General features: G+C 38.5%; 1 protein-coding gene across 1 annotated transcript in view; it reads right to left on the bottom strand.

The window, feature by feature from the left end:
* dbf4b (DBF4B-CDC7 kinase regulatory subunit) overlaps window positions 1-14,746 on the bottom strand; it is a 35,527-nt gene extending 20,781 nt beyond the window's left edge. Inside the window, exons 1-3 of the mRNA XM_081392673.1 lie at window positions 14,475-14,746; window positions 8,123-8,238; window positions 7,871-7,996 (exon numbers count right to left, since the gene is read on the bottom strand). Of these exons, the coding sequence (XP_081248799.1) occupies window positions 7,871-7,996; window positions 8,123-8,238; window positions 14,475-14,493 (261 nt within the window). The 5' untranslated portion in view covers window positions 14,494-14,746. The remainder of the gene's footprint in view (window positions 1-7,870; window positions 7,997-8,122; window positions 8,239-14,474) is intronic.
* Window positions 14,747-21,559: the final 6,813 nt, after the last annotated feature.

Genomic DNA, 21,559 nt, shown 5'->3' with positions numbered 1-21,559 from the left:
CGATACGGTACGCAGCACATCGCCTGAAACAACGATCATTGTGTCAGGACCGCTTCCCACGTACCGACTAGGTCATGAAAAGTTTAGTAGATTATTCGCGCTAAATGAATGGTTAATGTCATTTAGTGCACTGAGCAGAAACTGCTCTTTGTAAATAATTGGAATCTGTTTTGGGAGCGTCCTAGGCTTTACCGTGCTGATGGCTTACACCCAAGCAGATTCAGATCGGATCTTCTGTCAGATAACATCTCCAAAATGTTAAATACCTTTTGACTAGTAACCAAAAGTCCAAATCATAGTCTCTGCTGCACCAATTTAACTGATATAAATAGTGTTGAACATTGCATAGAAACTGTGTCTATTCCTCGTTTAGTGAGATCAAATAATAAATCTACTGCAGGATCTAGAAAAAATCGAATTGTTATTAAACCAGAAAATGTTGCTATTAGTAATCAAAAACAATTTCTAAAGCTAGGTCTTCTAAACATTAGATCACTCACACCTAAGGCAGTTATTGTAAATGAAATAGTCACAGATAATAGATAATAGCGTTTACAGATTTATTAAACTCCTTTGGGGTCAAGCAAAATGTTACCGGACCAACTCATTGTTTTAATCATACACTCGATTTAATTATATCACATGGAACCGATCCAACCGATATAGATATCATTCCACAAAGTGACAATGTCACTGACCATTACATGGTAACTTGCATATTACGTACTCCTGTAATATATCATGCTGCGCCGCGTTATCGATTAGGCAGAACAATCCTTCCATCCACCATAGATAATTTTTCAAATAGCTTATCTGATCTGTCTCAGCTGCTCAGTGAACCCAAACAAACAGATGAACTTGAGGAATTAACTAGCACTATGAGCACCATTCTCTCTGGAACATTGGATATTGTTGCACCCATTAGATTAAAAAAGGTTAGAGAGAAAAGTAAAGCACCATGGTACAACAATACTACGCATGTTCTAAAAAGAGAAACCCGTAATTTAGAGCGTAAATGGAAAAAAACTAACTTAGAGGTCTTTAGAATCGCATGGAAAGACAGTATGTCACGTTATAAAAAGGCCTTAAAGGAGGCCAGGGCTGAGCATCTCCGCAAACTAATAGAAAACAACCAAAACAATCCAAAGTTCTTATTTAACACCGTGGCTAGACTAACAAATAAACAGATGTCTCCTGAACAAAATATTCCGTTACAGTTTAGTAGTAATGATTTCATGAAGTTCTTCACTGAGAAAATAGAAAACATCAGAACCACAATTGTAAACGTTCAATCCTCAATCGCGCCTTATAATTCAGCCTCAATTATCACCCCGCAAGAACAATTACAGTGCTTCACAACTATAGAATAAAATGAGTTAAATAAACTTATCACTTCATCTAAAACAACAACGTGTTTACTAGATCCTATACCAACTAAACTATTGAAAGAAGTGTTACCTATAGTGGAAGAGCCTCTCCTCAATATTATTAACTCGTCTTTATCTTTAGGTTATGTTCCAAGAACATTTAAACTGGCAGTTATAAAACCTCTCATTAAGAAACCACAATTAGATCCACATAATCTAGCAAATTATAGACCCATTTCAAATCCACCTTTTATGTCTAAAATACTAGAAAAAGTTGTGTCCGCTCAACTGGGCTCTTTCTTGCAAGAAAATGACACCTATGAAAAGTTTCAGTCTGGATTCAGGCCGCACCATAGCACTGAAACTGCGCTCGTTAAAATCACAAATGATTTACTTTTAGCTTCTGACCAAGGCTGTATCTCAATATTAGTTTTACTTGATCTTAGTGCTGCGTTCGATACTATAGATCATACAATACTCTTAGATCGACTACAAAATTATACTGGTGTTCAAGGACAAGCATTAAGATGGTTTAGATTGTATTTATCTGACCGCTACCATTTTGTTTATTTAAATGGAGAAAAATCGATCATAACTCCAGTAAACTATGGAGTGCCGCAGGGATCTGTGTTAGGCCCTCTGTTATTTTCAATATATATGCTGCCACTTGGAAATATTATAAGGAAACATGGAATTAGTTTCCATTGTTATGCTGATAACACTCAAATCTATATTTCATCACGGCCAGATGAAAACGCTAAATTATCCAAATTGACAGAGTGTGTTAAAGATATAAAAGATTGGATGACGCGCAATTTTCTTTTATTAAATCCAGACAAGACAGAGGTACTAATCATCGGTTCAAAAAACCACCCACAAAACCTCTCACAATACAACTTTAACATAGTAGGATGTCCTGTTACTTCATCCTCTACAGACCTGGGTGTTATATTAGACTGCAACCTGTCTTTTGAAAATCATATTTCATATGTTACAAGAACAGCCTTTTTCCACCTTAGAAACATTGCTAAGCTACGTAACATGCTATCTGTTTCTGATGCAGAAAAGTTAGTTCATGCATTCATGACATCGAGACAAGATTACTGTAATGCTTTAGCCGGTTGTCCTGCAACCTCAATAAACAAGATACAGTTAGTCCAAAATGCCGCCGCCAGAGTTCTAACTAGATCAAGAAAATATGATCATATAACACCAATTTTATCATCACTACATTGGTTACCTATAAAGTTCCGTATTAATTACAAGGTATTGCTACTGACTTATAAAGCCCTAATCGACTTAGCTCCAGTCTATTTAACCGATCTTCTATCGCCCTATAATCCATCGCGCTCTTTAAGGTCACTAAATTCGAGGCTTTTGGTCATACCTAGGATATCCAGATCCACCAAAGGAGGGAGAGCATTTTCACATTTAGCTCCAAAACTCTGGAATAGTCTTCCTGATACTGTTCGTTGCTCAGACTCGCTCTCCCAGTTTAAAACTAGATTAAAGACGCATCTCTTCAGCCAGGCATTCATATAATACTTTTAATCTTACAGTTAAATCCGGTCTCTATAGTTCATAAACGCCAGAGGAGAACTGGCCCCCGACTGAGCCCGGGTTCTCCCAAGTTTTTTTTTTTTCTCCATTAGGTCACCTGATGGAGTTTTTCGGTTCCTTGCCACTGTTGCCTTTGGCTTGCTCAGTTGGGGTTATTTGGGGATATTTAATTTAATTAATCAATCAACGATACTATTGATCAGCATTACCAAACGTGGACGTTCCACTAGAAACAAACATTGATGTATTGTTTTAATTTATTACTGTGAAGCTGCTTTGAAACAACCTATGTTGTGAAAAGCGCTATATAAATAAACTTGACTTGAACTTGACTTGACTTAAAGCTTGGACGAGCCAGGATATTTTTTTAAATGGCCTTACTCTGTGTTTGGTTGAAAGAAGAAAGTCATATACACCTAGGATAGCTTGAAGGTGAGTAAATTATGGAATCATTTTCATTTTTGGGTGAACTAGCCCTTCAACCCTAACCATACCACCAAACCTGTCCATAACCTTACCCGTATCCTTAATAGCAGCAAAATTGTTTTGCAATACAACATGAACAGACAAACACACAAAAATGTTAGGTACAATGCACTTATGTAAGTACATACAGTGAGGAAAATAAGTATTTGAACACCCTGCTATTTTGCAAGTTCTCCCACTTGGAAATCATGGAGGGGTCTGAAATTGTCACCGTAGGTGCATGTCCACTGTGAGAGACAATCAAAAAAAAAAAAAATCAAGAAATCACAATATATGATTTTCTAACTATTTATTTGTATGATACAGCTGCAAATAAGTATTTGAACACCTGTCTATCAGCTAGAATTCTGACCCTCAAAGACCTGTTAGTCTGCCTTTAAAATGTCCACCTCCACTCCATTTATTATCCTAAATTAGATGCACCTGTTTGAGGTCGTTAGCTGCATAAAGACACCTGTCCACCCCATACAATCATTAAGAATCCAACTACTAACCTGGGCTGCGTTTCCCAAAAGCATCGTAAGCCTAAGTTGATCGTAAAAACGATCGTACGACTGATCTTAATATTACGGTCTGTTTCCCAAAAGCATCGTAGCTTAAGTAGCACTTGAAAATCTTCGTAGATCTACGAGTGCTCTGGAGTAATCGTACATCCGCAAGTGCATCGTAAGAAGACAGATTTATGAGGACACCTGCAGGACAACCGGCAGATTACACCTTTAACTTTATTCAAATGTATGTGATTATAATATAAGGTTTTGATTGTACTTTATTGTACACTTTATTACTCTTTTTTTGTTGTTGGTTAAATTAATGTATAAATTAAATAATTAAAAAGGTCAGAAAAAAATAGAAATAATTTAATTAATAATTTTAATCAAAATTAAATGAATGAATAAATATATAAAAGAAATCCTTTAAATCTGTTAAAAATTACATATTTGCTTCGCTCTATCTCCTCTAAAAGGACATTAATTTCATCTTTTTGAAAGGTATCTTTTCGTGTTCAGCAATTTTGTCAGTGCCTCCGCCTGTAGGTGCTTTATATATACTTGTCTTGATTGCTAATCCACAACAGATGACAATTATTAGGTTAAACGTTCAGAATACGATTCCATATAAGGTTATATTTCAGCACTTCGCGAATGGACAGCGACTCTTAAGTAGCACGTAGAGCGCGTTCATGTTAAGTGCATTTTTGGGAAACGCTCGTGGAATTGCTGCGAGCGTTCGTAACTTTGCACGTAGAAAGCGCTCTTAAGAGCTAAGATACATCGTTATCGGGAAACCCGGCCCTGGCCAAGACCAAAGAGCTGTCCAAAGACACTAGAGACAAAATTGTACACCTCCACAAGGCTGGAAAGGGCTACGGGGAAATTGCCAAGCAGCTTGGTGAAAAAAGGTCCACTGTTGGAGCAAACATTAGAAAATGGAAGAAGCTAAACATGACTGTCAATCTCCCTCGGACTGGGGCTCCATGCAAGATCTCACCTCGTGGGGTCTCAATGATCCTAAGAAAGGTGAGAAATCAGCCCAGAACTACACGGGAGGAGCTGGTCAATGACCTGAAAAGAGCTGGGACCACCGTTTCCAAGGTTACTGTTGGTAATACACTAAGACGTCATGGTTTGAAATCATGCATGGCACGGAAGGTTCCCCTGCTTAAACCAGCACGTCAAGGCCCGTCTTAAGTTTGCCAATGACCATTTGGATGATCCAGAGGAGTCATGGGAGAAAGTCATGTGGTCAGATGAGACCAAAATAGAACTTTTTGGTCATAATTTCACTAAACGTGTTTGGAGGAAGAAGAATGATGAGTACCATCCCAAGAACACCATCCCTACTGTGAAGCATGGGGGTGGTAGCATTTCCTGGGTCAAAATTGGTCTTCGGTGGTGGCTGACCGACATGGTCATCCACACACAGCAAAGAGTACCCTAGTACCCATATGATCCGCAAGCCCAATATTGACAATAAACTGTGATTTTTCCACGACTGGCTTTCATTGTTTTGAAAGATGGTGGGCAATATGGCAAAAATATCACATCACGATTTTATCACGATTCTTTTTATGTTGGTTTTACTATTTTGTGACTTAGCATTACAGCCAAACTAATGTCCATATTTTAAAAACAAAGCCTAAGGTAACAAAATATTAAAATAAAAAAGGCAGACAGGGGTGAAGATAAAAATATTTGTCATTATTTTCTTTGTTATTAAATATTAAGATCAAAGATACACATTACACATACACAACTTAATATACAAATTAAACAGTGCTTTATGTTTTCAGCTACAGTAGGTGTATTTAACAGTAGCATTGAAGAAAGTAATTAAATGAACAAATATGAAAATAAAACAAAACATAGACTTCACTGTATAAATTATACATTGATACTTATTAAAGCTACTATTAAAGTTATCAGTCAAGAGCAGTGAGTGATTTTCTCTTTGCATTTTGTTGTCTTATTAACATTAAAGGGATAGTTCTCCTAAAAATTCAAAGTATCATAATTTACTCTCTCAAGTTGTTTTAAACTCGAATAAGTTTCTTTCTTCTGTTGAAAATAAAAGTTATTTGGAAGATTGTGGGTAACCAAACAGTTGATGTACCCCAGTGACTTCCATATTCTCCTATGGAAGTCAATGGGGACCAGCTACTGTTTGGATAGCCACATTTTTCAAAATATTAATATTAGAAAAATATTAGAAAATATTAGAAGGAAATTAATAGAGGATTGGAACAACATTAGAGTGCGTAAATGATGAGATAATTTTTATTTTTGGGTGAACTATCCCTTTAAGGACAGGCGGCAGCGTGTTTACTATTGTTACTGTCTCTTTAAGAGCTGAGCGCGACGGGTCTAATATACACGCATTTGACAAGCAGATTTTCTCTCTATTTTCTCAAGTTTGCTTTCACTTTAGACATAACCGACTTTGTTTATGTAAACCTTGTGTGTATTTAACAGTATAAGCACAATAAGACTCGAAAGATAACTTAGTCCAGTATCCAGGCGCTGGTAGACAGGCTTTTAGTGCATGTGAGCTTCACATGTACATGTACGCGCTGAGAAACGCACACGTTAGAACAGCGCATCAGCACGCGAATTAAATGTTTAACCGACAAGGCATTAAAGCACATGCAAATTATGAACTGCAGTGTCCCGTTCTGCTGCGTTAACATTTTATGTGAATATACGTCGCGTTGTTCAGTAAGTTATGTTGGGACATAGGCGCCAGAACATATATAATGCACGATTCTACGATATTTCTTTAAAAGCAGATCGTGGAGACATTTTAATCGTCCACGATCAAAAATCGTCCTATCGCACACCCCTACCACTTCAAACTGGATAGATTTTTTTTTTTTTTTTTTGCGTTTATTTAAAAGTTATGTCAGGTGCATGTGCATTCACATGTTGTTGTCACAAGTTGTAAGAGAAGATAAGGCTACTTTTTTTTTGACTGCAATTCACACCCAGCGCTAATTCAGCAAAAATATTCTCCAAATGCACCACGTGAAACATGGATTCGGTCTTCCAACCTTTAGAATCAGTTGATTTTGATGCGATGGAGAGAGCAAAGACGAGAACTGAAGACGGAGAGTACCCGCGCGGGGGTGGGGCGCTGTGATCGACGTTCTCTCAGTCACTCCGTCAGTAGCCTGCTTCACTCGGCTTTGGCGGGACAAAAAATCGTTTTGGCGGCCGCCAAAAAAATTTCAATGTAGGAAAAACCCTGGCTTTGGGGGTGTTTTTCTGCACATGGGACAGGGCGACTGCACTGTATTAAGGAGAGGATGACCGGGGCCATGTATTGCGAGATTTTGGGGAACAACCTCCTTCCCTCAGTTAGAGCATTGAAGATGGGTCGAGGCTGGGTCTTCCAACATGACAATGACCCGAAGCACACAGCCAGGATAACCAAGGAGTGCGGCTCTGTAAGAAGCATATCAAGGTTCTGGCGTGGCCTAGCCAGTCTCCAGACCTAAACCCAATAGAGAATCTTTGGAGGGAGCTCAAACTCCGTGTTTCTCAGCGACAGCCCAGAAACCTGACTGATCTAGAGAAGATCTGTGTGGAGGAGTGGGCCAAAATCCCTCCTGCAGTGTGTGCAAACCTGGTGAAAAACTACAGGAAACGTTTGACCTCTGTAATTGCAAACAAAGGCTACTGTACCAAATATTAACATTGATTTTCTCAGGTGTTCAAATACTTATTTGCAGCTGTATCATACAAATAAATAGTAAAAAAAATCATACATTGTGATTTCTGGATTTTTTTTTTTTTTTGATTATGTCTCTCACAGTGGACATGCACCTATGATGACAATTTCAGACCCCTCCATGATTTCTAAGTGGGAGAACCTGCAAAATAGCAGGGTGTTCAAATACTTATTTTCCTCACTGTAGTAGCTAAAGACACCTATAACGTATGAAGGGATTGGGTACATACCAGAGGCTTGGTTCCAGATTGTTTCCCTCCTGCAGTACATAAACTATCCACCAGCAAATCACTATGAGCTTCTTTAGTGCCCGTCACAACCACATTCACATCCTTAGTGAGGAAACTGTCTACTTTCTATACGAAACAATCAAAAGACAGAATGTGATCCACTATTTAACATCACTTTGCATTCAAGGAAACCATTACTGCAATTTCTTGCTTTGTCCTGTACAGATGAATGACACAAATGATATCTCTCACCCCTCCCAGACGGATGATGATGTCAGTGAGTGTGGCAGACTGATGTCTCTTCATGTCATGCAGGTAGAAGGATTGGCTCCTCACACCACCAAACAGATCTCCTGTCATTTTTTTAACTGAAACAAGTTTATGAGCATGCATGTTAGTTAATCTATGTGGGCCTTAAAAAATAACTGAATTGCTTTATTAAATTATTATTATTAAATATGACTATTATTATTATTGTAAGTTAAAGTGCAAATGCTAGAAACCCTATTGGTTTTGTGACCTAAAACCAAACTTAAAGACTTGAAACTTGGACAATTCTGAAGGATCATATGATACTGAAGTGCTGAAAATTCAGCTTTGCCATCACAGCAATAAACGACATTTTAAATTATAATCAAAAAGAAACAATTTCTCTTAAATTGTAATAGCCTAATAGTTCACAATATTACTGTTTTTACTGTATTACTAATCAAATAAATGCAGCCTTGGTGAGCATAAGAGACTTATTTAAAGCTGCAGTTCGTAGTTTTTCCTCTTTGTCGCCATCTCTGTTCGAAATCTTGTAGTTATTCGTAGTGCTGGGCGGTTTGACCAAAAATCAACATCACGGTTTTTTTCTAAATTATACCGGTTTTTTTTTTTTTTTCAAGCATGATGGGTGTTAACCACATTTTCTACTGAGTGAGAGAGGAAATAGTGCAGTAGATTTACTTATAATGCCCTATTTTATTGTCATGAGTGAATATTATAGAAAAAATCCACACTAATATTAATAATACAGGTTTGCAAGGCTGTTTACAAAGAGGTGCCAGCAGGACGCGCTTTAGGAGCGGCAGAAACAGTGGTTTCCCCGGTAACGGCTGTACACAAAGCAGCAACGCTCATAAACACTGCTTTATCAGGAAAGATAAAGAAAGATTCAATCGTAATAACAAAGAAACTTTTCTAAAGACCGTCAGTTCACTTCAGATACGTTAATACAGTATAAAAACACGCGCGCCGCGAGAAAAAAGACACTCTCACCCCCACACGTCTCGTGCCCATTCTAGTCAATGCTTGTGTTTCAGATCGAAGCTTCCCAGAAGCGGCTCTCCGCGCCGCTTCGCTAAATATAGGCGCCTAGTCTATTTTGACGCACCGCGTAGAGGACGGAATAAAACCTTGTCGCAGCTGTAATGCGCCGCAGACGTGTGTTGTAAATGAGGGGTGAGACTGTGTCGCGCAGCGCCGCGTTCCGATTAAAGCGACATACACCGGTATTGCGGTATATTAAAAATTCATATCGTAACAAAAATAAACACCGGTATTCGGTATGAACCGGTAAACCGCCCAGCACTAGTTATTCGCAGAATTATCAACTTTACGTGGGTTGTGCCCTCGGCACGGCACGGCGTGGATGAATCCAATGTTTTGAGGAGAATGTGCGGCTGTCAGTCGCCGCGCCGGTGTGGATACTGACATTCGGAATCACAGATTCTACTTTTTGGAAGTATGACCAACATAAGAATTTTCACTGGAAAATGTCATCTGAAAAAGTAGCCTAAGTAACATCCACTTTTGTTCTGACCAACTAAAGGAAAAAAAGCATTGCAGTAAATATCGCTAATTAAATCTAACGATCGCTTATCATATCACGTCAAACCGTGCAAATTATACTTTGTTCTCAAATTGTTAATGTTAACAACATCAGCACTGTGTGACTACATTTAATGCCCTTCCGATATTTAGGGGCCAAGCAGCTAAGGTGCGGAGGCACCTATTGTATCTGTTCCCGTTCTTATTAGGGGCCAAGCACCGAAGGTGCGGAGGCACCTATTGTGTTTGTTCCGGTTCTTATTATTATTCTTCTTCGGACTGGGCGTCTATGCCATAGAACCGATTGCGGGAAAGTTGTTTTGGTTTGACATTCTGATAGAGGACAGTCCCAACATTAAATACACCAATTTTGGTGTTTCTAAGTCATTCCCTCTAGTGCCACCACCTGTCCAAAGTTTCACTCACATTTTGCTAAAACTTTTGAACCATAAGGCCAATAAACAAAATTCTTTTTTCATCTGATTCCTGAGCTAATGACGGTTCGATTGCACCCTATGATGTCATTTTCTGTCATAAAAATATGCCCGCCATCTTGATTTTTAAAAAAAAGCTACTTTTTCGAACTCGTCCTAGACGGTTTGTCCAATTTGCACGAAAATTTAACCAGATCATCTTCAGATAGTGCTGACAAAAAGTTATGGAATTCAAATTGATTCGTCAAACCGTTTTCGATAAACGCACAAATACATTTTACGTAGCGCTAGCAAAAACAGTCGTAAGGCTGTATCTCCGCAACGGTTTATCGTATTCAGACCAAGCTTGGTACATATACTCACAAGCATGACTTGAGGCAACATGCTGCGTTTCGGCGCAGCGCCACCTACTGGTCCAGATATATGAAAAATGGCTATTTTTGCTTACAACTTCTGAACAGTTTGTCCAAAAATCATAAACTGGGTCTCGTTAGATTCAGGGCAACATGCTGAGTCGACTGATATTCAATTTTACCATATCGGCCATTTTGAATTTTGTGCTAAAATGCTGTATTTTAAGAACGCATGAACGAATTGTTACGAAACTTGGTATGGGTCATCAGCACGATGTCCTGAAGGAGCGTGAGAAGTTTCGAAACAGCACCAACTAGTGGTGAATGTTTTTTTCCAAATGCTTATAACTTTGGGTGTGATTGTGTTCATTGATCTTATTTTCACGAAACTCATCTCATTAGACTCCTGAATCGTTGCCGAGTCCTACGATACCAAACATGCTAGGTTTCGCCTTACGGTTTGTGTAGCGTTGTGAGTTAGCGCTTAAAAAACATTTGGCTATATCTTCGAAACCGCTACTCTGATCGAGACGAAACCACCGTCAGAAGTTTGGAAACATAGGTCGATAGCAAAATGCCAATGCCTGTGCGCGAAAATATTGATGTTTAGGGGTAGTAAATTCCAATCAAAGTCACGTGTCAGTCATTTTTTACGTGTTTTTTCATATAAATGTCTATAACTCCGAAGTGAATTGAGATATTTTCACCAAAATCGACACACATATGTATGGGCTCACTCTGAGGACACATAAAAAAAAGGTGGGACTGAGCCTCTTGGTGGCGCTATAATAGAACAAAACATGGAATTCCCATTGACTTCAATACAGTTTTGTGAAATAAAATGCTATACTAAACAAATGCATTGGTGTAATATTACGAAACTCAGAATGTGCCATCTGCACCATCCCCTGAAGGTACTCATAATATTTTGAGACAGCGCCTCCTAGTGGTCAAAAGTTATAACAAAATTTGAATAACTTTTGAATAAATTGGCCTATTGTAATGCAACTGGTCTTAATAGATTCCTTGGGTCAAGCTGAGAACATAGATACCAAGTTTTCCTTATTTGGCCAAACTTCCTGTCCGCCATCTTGATTTTCATTTAAAACCTACTTTTTTTCGAACTCCTCCTAGACCGTTTGTCCGATTTTCACAAAAATCGAATCGTATCATCTCCAGACCGCGCCGATTAAAACTGATGGATTTCGTGTCGATTGACGAAACTGTTTTCGTATACCGCAGCAGCAAATTTGAGGCATGATAACAAAAGGACTATTCAGGCTTTATCTCTGCAATGCCTTGACATTGACACCAAACTTTGTTTGTCTCATTGTCACTTCACTCTGACCACATCACATCAGTTTTGTAACTGCGCCACCTATTGGTCGAAAGTGATAATCCATTCAATCATATTTTTAATTATTGATCTATGATTTTTCAGGCATTTTGCCTAAAATCCTCTTTAAATGTCTTTAATTGCTCATTGTTGCAGTTGGTCTGACACTTTCAGACATGTTAGCATGTCTTGTCGTCTTATTCTGCTTGGCCCCGGTAATGGCTGCTTGCAGCTATATTTATCCTTGTTTTCGCATGGGCCCGGTTGCAGTCTCTTTTTTTCTGTAGCCACTCCAAAGTCCGAACGATGTCTTTTGCATTTTACAACGGGTGAATCTCCAGTTGTTACTGGTGGTGATTGTCGTTTAAACATTTCTGGATCCACCATCAAATTGATAAGTTTATATCAAGTTCTGTAAGAAAAGGCTATAAATCTCCACCTCCAACATCCTCACACGCAACATAGCCTACTAGCCGAGACTCCTTCTTTATGTGTACAGATGTGACATAATGACGCAAAGACATGCTCAAATTTCCCACGGAAATCCACCAGTACCACTGGAATTAAAAGCATTATTACAAGCTTAGCGTTTTGAATCAAGCTAAGGCAAGCAGATAGTTCTGAACACTGGCTGGTTATGTTCTTACTCAAAAAAAGGTTTTGGATCATTTTTAACCCAAAAAAGTTACAGACTGCAGCTTTAAAAAATAATAACAATAAAATGACATTTTAGGAGTAGGCTAATTCCCAAATTCCTCGAGTTCCAAAATGCATTATAGCCACTGTGTTATTTTGCTTGCTCTTGCAATGCTTGCTATTGTTTCATTTTATGTTATGTGATGTGTTGCCTTCACAAATAAAGGGAATGTCACAGGAATTTAAAAATCACAGGACAATGTAGTGAAACAGTAGTTTTTTCTTCTTTGGCATAAAATGTTGAATTTGTGCTGCTTAGACAAAGTCTTGAAAGTTCAAACAGACACAACTAAGATTATTCATTCAATAAACTCTGCTCATTCTTACTATCACTTCATCTCCTGTTTCCTGCTCTTTTCACTGGTCTCTTGGTAGCCAGTTTTAGCTACTAAACTATAGACAGTGCTAACTGGTTTTGGGTATCAAACAATATCAAAGAATATCAAACAGAACTCTGTTGACTCACTGGTTTAATCCAATCCGATATCAGTTCCTTCGGAAATATTTCCACTACATGTCAAAATTCTCTCAACCAATGTTGTAAACTATACAAGAAACCCTCTCACTTATACCTGTTAAGTAGGCTAACAGGTGAAAATCAAAATTTACCCTATTTTGTTAGCAAACATTACAAGTCTTGTGGTGAACAAATTAATACATGCAAGTTATTCCACAATTGAAAAATGTTTGTCTTCATAAACATTATTAAAATCTTAAAATTTGCTTTCCTCTCCGAAATGTTGTTTCCTGAAAAGTTGGTCGCAACTTCCGGTTCACACAGACATTAAATAATAAAGGAATCCATAATATTAGGGCTTGGCATTGACACAAATGTTACGATTCAATTCAATTTGATTCAATTTAAATTAATTTAGCCTAGATATATCTAGTACAGTGCATGTCCAAATTTTCTCAAGTAAAAGAAATAGGCTAAACTTTGTTTGTATACAAAGATTTGTTTACAAACATTTAAATTGCACAAAAGGCAGATTTGGTTATGATAATAACGTTATAATACATTTTTAACAACATGATTATGTTTCCTGTCTCCTCAAATTTGTTTTTTTAAATTTAAACATTAAAATGGTAGCGGTCTTAAAAAGTGTTAAATATTACGAATATGTAATATATATCAAAATGCTCCTCTCTAGAGTTCATTTTTCTAGCTAACTAACAAGTTCATGGTATTTAATATTTGAATTTCATGACGATATTGACCATTTGAAAGGATCAACTGCAAATAAGTCGATTCTTTAAAAAATCAATATTGGCTCATCAAAATGGGTAAATTAAAATGGAGGAATTGTTATTTTTAAGCCAGCCCTACATAATACATACATGCTGAAGTCTTCATCTACTAGGGGTGGATACAATATCGATACAATATTCTGATGTAGGCTACTATCTACATTTGACCTAGATCCTAATATCGATCTTTCGTCAGTTTTATTTTTTTTTTATATTATAGCTATATATTATAGCTTGCACCTCCCAACCTTTTTAATCATCGATAAGTTTGATGGCAAGATGCCCAAAAGGCTGTATTTCGACGGTGATGTATTAGGCTAATGTATCTCCTTGTTATAAGCAAGCCTTGCCTTTTTTGTGATTGTGTTCATGGGTCAATAATGATCAAATACACGTTGAACATGTTAGCATGTTTAATAAAAAAATAAAAAAAAATAAAAAAGGTAATACACTAACGTTACGCCACTTAATACCTGATAATTGGATAAAAAGAATAAGGATAAAATGGATCAGGATATTATGATCGATTTCTCGAGTTATTATGGAGTGAAACATTTGGACATTTGCACTGTTAAACACATTTAAAAAACGACAACATCCGGCGAGTGTAACGTTAGTAATAAAAGTATAAAACACAAAAGCGCTAACGTTAACTTTAAACCTTTAGTTTAAACACGAACTGATCGCATAAGGTTAGACAAAAATAAAGAGATTTACATTACCTTGAGGTCCTTTGCTCATAATGAATAAAAAATGTCGTGCTTTTTAATGTATTAAAACATCCTAAAATGAAGTTTTCGAGTGTTACTAATATTACACGCAATGTGATCTGTGAATCTTTTCAAATGGCCCTCCAGAATCTCTTCTTCGCTCGCTCCCTGTCTGCTGTAGCGCGCGATGGTTACACGTTACCGCCACCCACTGGCGTTTACAGTACAGTTGCTCCAACAACTATTTGGTCCTTCCTTATATATGAAGCCTATTTGTCATGCACAAGCAGGGTTGCCAGATTGGGCGGTTTACCGCCCAATTGGGCGGTTTTGCAATCTATTTTGCGGGCAAAAATGGGTTTGGGCGGGTGGATAAAATTTGGGCTGGTTTCGGATCAGTTCGGCGGGTTTTTGTTCCCAAAACACCGGCACTTAAGATCCTTATTCCTGCGACCCAATGTTCAGCAGGCAGCAGTCTCACTCACTCACTCACTCACACACGCACGCGCGCACACACACACACACACTACAACTCTGGCTGATGTGCCCCCTAAAAGCTTATGATTTCTGACGCGACGCCAAACAAAAATTGATCGGACGCTGGTGGACAAGCGGCTTTAACCTCACTCCCTCCCACTACCTTAAAGTGACGCACGCACGCCAACACAGATTTGAATGTTGCGATATGATTTTGTCAAAGGTTTGACAGACGAAATGGAAGAAGATCGCGTGAGTGTTTGAATCGAGATCACAGACTTTTAAAGAATGGTGCAGCTCTGTAACGACACATTTCATCCTCTGTTGAAACGAAAGTGGCTATAACTTCGGTCAACCTCATCTGTAAGCAAGGGCAAAAAAAGAAAAAAGAAAAAAAGAAGCAATTTAATTTGAATTAATATCTGTAATAAAAAAAATCGATTTTTTTTCCTCCAAGCCCTAATATGCATGTTTTATGTTGCCATTTGAAATAAATGAAATGTTAAAGTGGGTTATTTTTTATGTCCATATATCCACTGTTTTTATGTTAGCCTACTGAATGCTTTTTTCCAAGTGACTTTTATTGACAATAAAGAGACTCATCGATAAGTTGATCGCATTATTTTCCGTAACATAAGCTTGTAGTTTAGTAGAATAGTCTGATTGAGATCAGTAGCCTACTTTTGCGTTCATATTGTTTCTAAAATTGGATAGGCTAAGTCGAAAAATGGGTCATTTTAAAGCTTGTTAATGATTTTAATGTGTTTAAACGAGAAACAAGCCACACAAAAAATTGGGCGGTTTTTTGGGCGGTTTTTGACGAGGTTTTGGGCTGGAAAACCTTGCTGGCACCTGGCAACCCTGTGCACAAGCACAACAGTTCAACTAAGAGCAGGGTTGCCAACTTTTGAGTTTAGCTCGGAGTGACACTTCTCCAACGGGGGGGGGGGGGGATATATTTCAACGGGGGGGGGGGGGTATTCCAACCCAATTTTTTTGGGGTATTTTTATTTAAAGGAATTAATTATAAAAGCGATTTAAGGGAATAAAGAAAAAAAGCTTATTGTATTAGTGAAATAATTGTAACTATTTGCAAATAACATTTTATTTTTAATTATGCATGCATTCTCTCTAAATGAATCAAAGAAATTATAGCATATTTTCAATTCAAAAAGGCTAAATTTAGTAACGTAAATAAATAAAAATTTGAGTAATTCGCGTCACCGGATACTGTCGGTAGTTGAACATTTCTATTGTAAAACAGTCAAATATTAAATGTTTTCCACTTACATTTTGCCAGGCATTCGTTCACTTCTTTAATCATTCTGACATTGAAGAGCTAGACCGCTGAACTTTTAGTCATCCTAACACCAAACAGAGCGGTGCGTAATGGAGCGCATCAGAACAGCATCAAGAATATCAAATACATTGCAGTGAATCTTTTATTTGCATCTTAAGTTTATAGGCAATAATAATGACTGGTTTGCGAAAGTGTAGAACTCGGTGAGCTCGCGCAAAACACATCTTCAGGACAGCGACTCATTTAAACGCCTCTGATTGGCCAATGCGTTCAACAGACATGTCAGTGATTGGCTACAATGCTCAACGCTGCCGTACGCCGTGCGTGCGCTACAGTTTCTGTCTCGCATGCGTGCTCGCTCTAGATTCCGGGAGATTTTAACTAATTTGCGCCATAAATAGTGGTCCATCCAGTAGTTAAGAGCCTGAATTGTTTATAGTAATTCTGAAATTTAGTGCACACGAGTGAAAAAAAATACAGCACAGAAGAATGTCTAATTTAGCGTGAGATTTCTTTGTTAAGCGTGAGAGCGTGAGATTGAGGCTGAATGCGTGACTGTCACGCCAGATGCGTGAGAGTTGGCAACCCTGTAAGAGTAAAATATGCCAGTCACAGTTAGTTCATTGCTCATAATTGTAAATTGTCTATAGTCTATATTTTGTCATGTATTGTTTTTCTGTGACAACTAGTTATTGTTATTTCTAGCTTTGTCTATTCTACATCAAAATAGAACGAGCTTTGGTGAAAATTAAGTGAATATTTAATGACTAAAATAGTAGGCTAATTTCTCGCTAGAAATGACATAATTTCTCACTAGAAATGACATAAGTGAAAAACGTTTATCAAAAAATGTATATTTAGGCCTACACAAAACTGACGATCAGCCGCAACTTTCAGACGCCATCTTTATTTTTCTAGCTCAACTGTCACAGAATGGAAAGCACAGGATTGAGGGATATCAAAGGCAGCGAAGGATACGTCCATGCTGCCTTCAAAAATCGATCAGATGAAGGTATCTCAGGAGACAAGAAGTGAAACTAACATTGCATTTGGACGTGCCTTGATGCCTTCCGACCTTGGAATGCGTCCTCCGAAGGCAGCATTTACCAGTTTTCAGACACAACCCTTCACTTGCATTGTTCCTGATTGAATCAGCTGTTTGAATTATTGATTCAATGACTCACAAACTTGTCACCGCTGTTTTACTTTCATATTTAACGTATAATTTCACTTAAAAATAATTTCATTTCGCTATATTCAAAATGTCAGATTTACAATCGGGGGTCGAGTGGCTGTTGCAAGTAACAGTGACGGGTTGCGAGGCAGGCAATATAACGGTATCCAAAATAACAGTATTACAAAGTAATCTAATTACTGTAATTTATTTTATTTTCCCTTGAAAAGTAAAGTAATTAATTGTAACTTATTTTTTCTGTAATTTAATTACAGTTACTTCTGATGTACTAGCATTATAGAACAATTCTATCTAAACAATAGTGGATTTAACATCAAAATTCAACATCGAATGTTAACATGTATGTTTTTGTAACCTTTTCCTTGTTTGTTTTCATTAGTCACATGTTCCTTTGTTTGAATTCCCCACCACTCATCAGTTTCCATGGACACTAATCATCATCACAGCTGTTTGTCATTTAGTTCATCCCCGTGTGTATATTAGTTCCTTCCTCACCTTCACTCAGTGTTTGTCTGGTCTATGTTAGCATCAGTGTTAGCTGTGTTTGGTTTAAGCCATCTGTGGATTACCTTTTGTGGGAAACCAAGGCTTTCTGAAGCATTTGAGGCTTTCATCAAATTGTGCCAAAAAAAGGTTCATTACCTCTATGTTCATTACTTAAGCTTTTAACACAATGCACATTAGTGACATCTGGTGGTTACCATTACTCCACCATGTCTAACAAATCACTGCAGAGCAGAAAAAGCATGTGACCAAGCAAATCTTCGGAAGTCTGTGACATACAAGTGTGGGATCAATACAGTTCTATCTAATCTCATCTAAATTAATTTGTGCCAATGAGACCACAACTCGTGTCATGTGTAGCCTGGTCAACTGGTCAATTGTAATTGAAAAAATATTTTGGGTGTTCTGTTTAAAAAAATATATCAATTATGTTATAGGGAAGTGTAGTGTTAAATAAATTAAATAATGCCGCCTCCATAATCATTTCCCTTTTATTGCATCAGATGGGGTGGCGAAGCGCCAATTTTTTTCAACCAGCTGTTCCGACCTTCCGATACTGCATGACATTCGAAGCTTCAAACGTCATCAATCACGTGGTACTGTCATTTCGATACAAGCATTGGTGCAGTGTGTGATACAATGGTGCTTTGAAAACTACGTCAGAGCATCGGAGCCCCGGTATCAACCGTCCCATCACTACCTTTTGGATTTTTTATTAAACTCTGTGTTTTGAATCATCATCTTCTTCTGCTTCTTCATTGTCTGCCTGCACCTTGCTGACAGAAGACCGGACCCAAATATGGAATACGCTGCAAAATTGACTGCGGTGGTTCAGATGAACTATTCTGTCATCTTGCCGTCACCTGCCCCTCTGACGACGAGGCCCTCAAATCGCTGTTCTGGATTGGGGCAACCACCACTACCCTGTAGACCTTCCATACACCTCAGGCCTTAACTGGAGGGAAGCCATCATTAGGTGTCTGGAGAGTGTCTGTCCCCGATCCAGGACACAGCCAGACCCTGAGCCCAGCCCACCACCCTCGACCGCAGAGACTTCACAAGAGCCCCCTACAAATGCAGAGCAAGGCAAGGGCCCGCCGCGATCCGTGAGTCAGAGCCCAAAGAGGAAAGGACATCGCCGTACATCGCCTCGGAGCCGGTACCCCAGGAGTGAGTCTGACCAGGGGTATGAGCCAGCGACAGCAGCAACAGAGGGAATACTGATGGATTCGGACACGGGTGACTGGCTGATGGATTTGAACCCACCCTATCCCACCTGGTATCATCTGTCTGTTCTAAATCATCGCTGTTTCAAGACAGCACTGAAACTTGTATGGACTGCGAAACATTTGTTTGCTCGTCATCATTGCTGTTTCAAGACCGAAGTAAGACCATATCATCGACCTGCAGGGAATTGGAATTACTGATCATGTCAAATTTACCTCGGTCACCTTAGCTGCAAAGATCAGCCAGTCCTCCAGCCCCACCTCTGCTGGATGCCTGCAACCCTTTGCCTTCCACAGTGACGCCTTGCTGCGACGTGAAGCCGCAGGTCATGCAACCACCAGCCTTGCCCAAGTGAGAGGATCCTGTGGCTCCACCAGAGACCCTCGACCGTATGGCTACACCGGGTTCTCTCGTCCCTCCGGCTCCATCTTGGTCAATCGTCATTCTGCCTACGCCACAGACTTGCGAGCCTTCCCCTGCGCTCAGCCTCTCCACCCCTACGGCTACAGCGGGTTCCTCCTTCCTTCCCTCTGCCTCAGTCCTCTGGCACTCTGGCTCCGCTTCAGATGCTAGTCACCGCGGCTTCACCTAGGTCTCCATTGCTAGCTGTGTTGGTCAAGTTTATCGGCTCTCCGTCTGAGCCCTGGGATCCATCGGCTCCTTCTTCGTCTGTCGTCACATGGATGTCGTCAGCCACAGCAACACCTTGGCTCCTCTCTCCCTCGACTCCACCGTGGGCTGTCATCCCTGCTGTGCTCTGGGTCTGCGGAAGCGGACATCATCCATCTTCGCCACCGGGGTTTCATCGTCCTCCCATCTCCATCCCTTCATCCACCTCCTAAGCCTCCCCTTTCTCATCTCCACGCTGTGAGGTCTTGAATTCCAGGCAGGGTGTTCTGTCACTTAATCAGTTGTGTTCATTATTGGTTTAGTTTTTTTTTACTTTGTTTGTTTTCATTAGTCACATGTGTTCCTTTATTTGATTTTCCCGCCACCTGTTAGTTTCTATAGAAACTATATGGACACTAATCATCATCACAGCTGTTTGTAATTTTCTTCACCATGTGTATATTAGTTCCTCACCTTCACTCAGTGTTTGTCCAGTCTACGTTTATATTAGCATCAGTGTTTGTTCTAAGCCGTCTGTGGATTACCTTTTGGATTTTTACTAAACTCTTTGTTTTGAATCATCTTCTGCTACTTCATTGTCTGTCTGCACCTTGCTGACAGGCCTATTGTTTATTTGAAGGAATTAAGAGTGCAGTGTTGTTTTCATCCTTGTATTGTTCCACTGGTTGAAGTTGATATGGGGTTTAGAAAGTAATAAGTAATCCAATGCTTTTTAGAGTAATTAGTACAGTAATCTAATTACACAGAATATGTAACTAGCAAATGAGAATCACTAAAATTATTAAATATATTTCGAGACAAAGGCCTTGTTAATGATTTTGTTCAAGATAAAGGCTACAGTTTTTCAATAACGGAAGAATATGTAAAAGTATGGTATTTGAGGTAAAAGGCGCCCCTGCTGTTGGGGCTAAAGGTACAATAATTAACATGATGATAAACAGCTGGCTGACTTTTCCATTTGTTGACGTGACATGGTTAGATTCAGATGGTAAATATATATCAAGTTGGGTTAGGGTTAGAGATACCTTAGAGATAATCACCATATTTATAGTAAAACCATCATATTTAAAAATATGATATTAATCATATAATAAAATATGATTTATTGTTGCCACTGTAAATTAAATTATTATGGGATCTCCTTCAATGCTTTCAGAATCTTTTCTGTATTTTTTTAAATATATATTTTTATATTCACATATTTTAATGACAGTATATTTAATGAATAAAAATAAATAATTTAATCAAAAATGAGCAGAAAATAGTACAAACTACTTGCTAAAGTGATTGTTTTAAACAAGTACATTATTAAAAAAACATTATTTTAGCTAAAGAATTTGTATCAATACTGTGTGCCTGTTGCCCCATGCTAATGAGCCTTTTACCCAGTGATCCATACCCCCATTTATTTTCACAGAAATCTGTTGCTCCATACATTTTCAATATAATTTCTGCTATCATACACTATGGGTTATGGGTAGGGTTAGGGTGGACGTCAAGCCACCCATTGGTTCTCCCATAGGGGAGTGGCTCTGCAACAGTGCAACTATACTGAGAAAATCTTCGAAATATTATTATTTTGCTGTAGAATCAGACATTACCACGATTTTGAGTTACTTATCCAGTTATATTCATCCCAATGTTGTCATAAATTATCTGACAGAAATCATTATTTGACAGAAAATTATCAGATTTATTTAATGAAACAAACATAATTGAGCATTTAGCCTAGGCTACATAGCAATACAAAATAATACATTAGTG

Source organism: Scardinius erythrophthalmus (assembly GCF_964197995.2).
Source record: "Scardinius erythrophthalmus genome assembly, chromosome: 18".
NCBI lineage: Eukaryota > Metazoa > Chordata > Actinopteri > Cypriniformes > Leuciscidae > Scardinius > Scardinius erythrophthalmus.
Note: the sequence above shows the minus strand (reverse complement) of the source record. Positions and strands in the feature narration are given on the sequence as shown.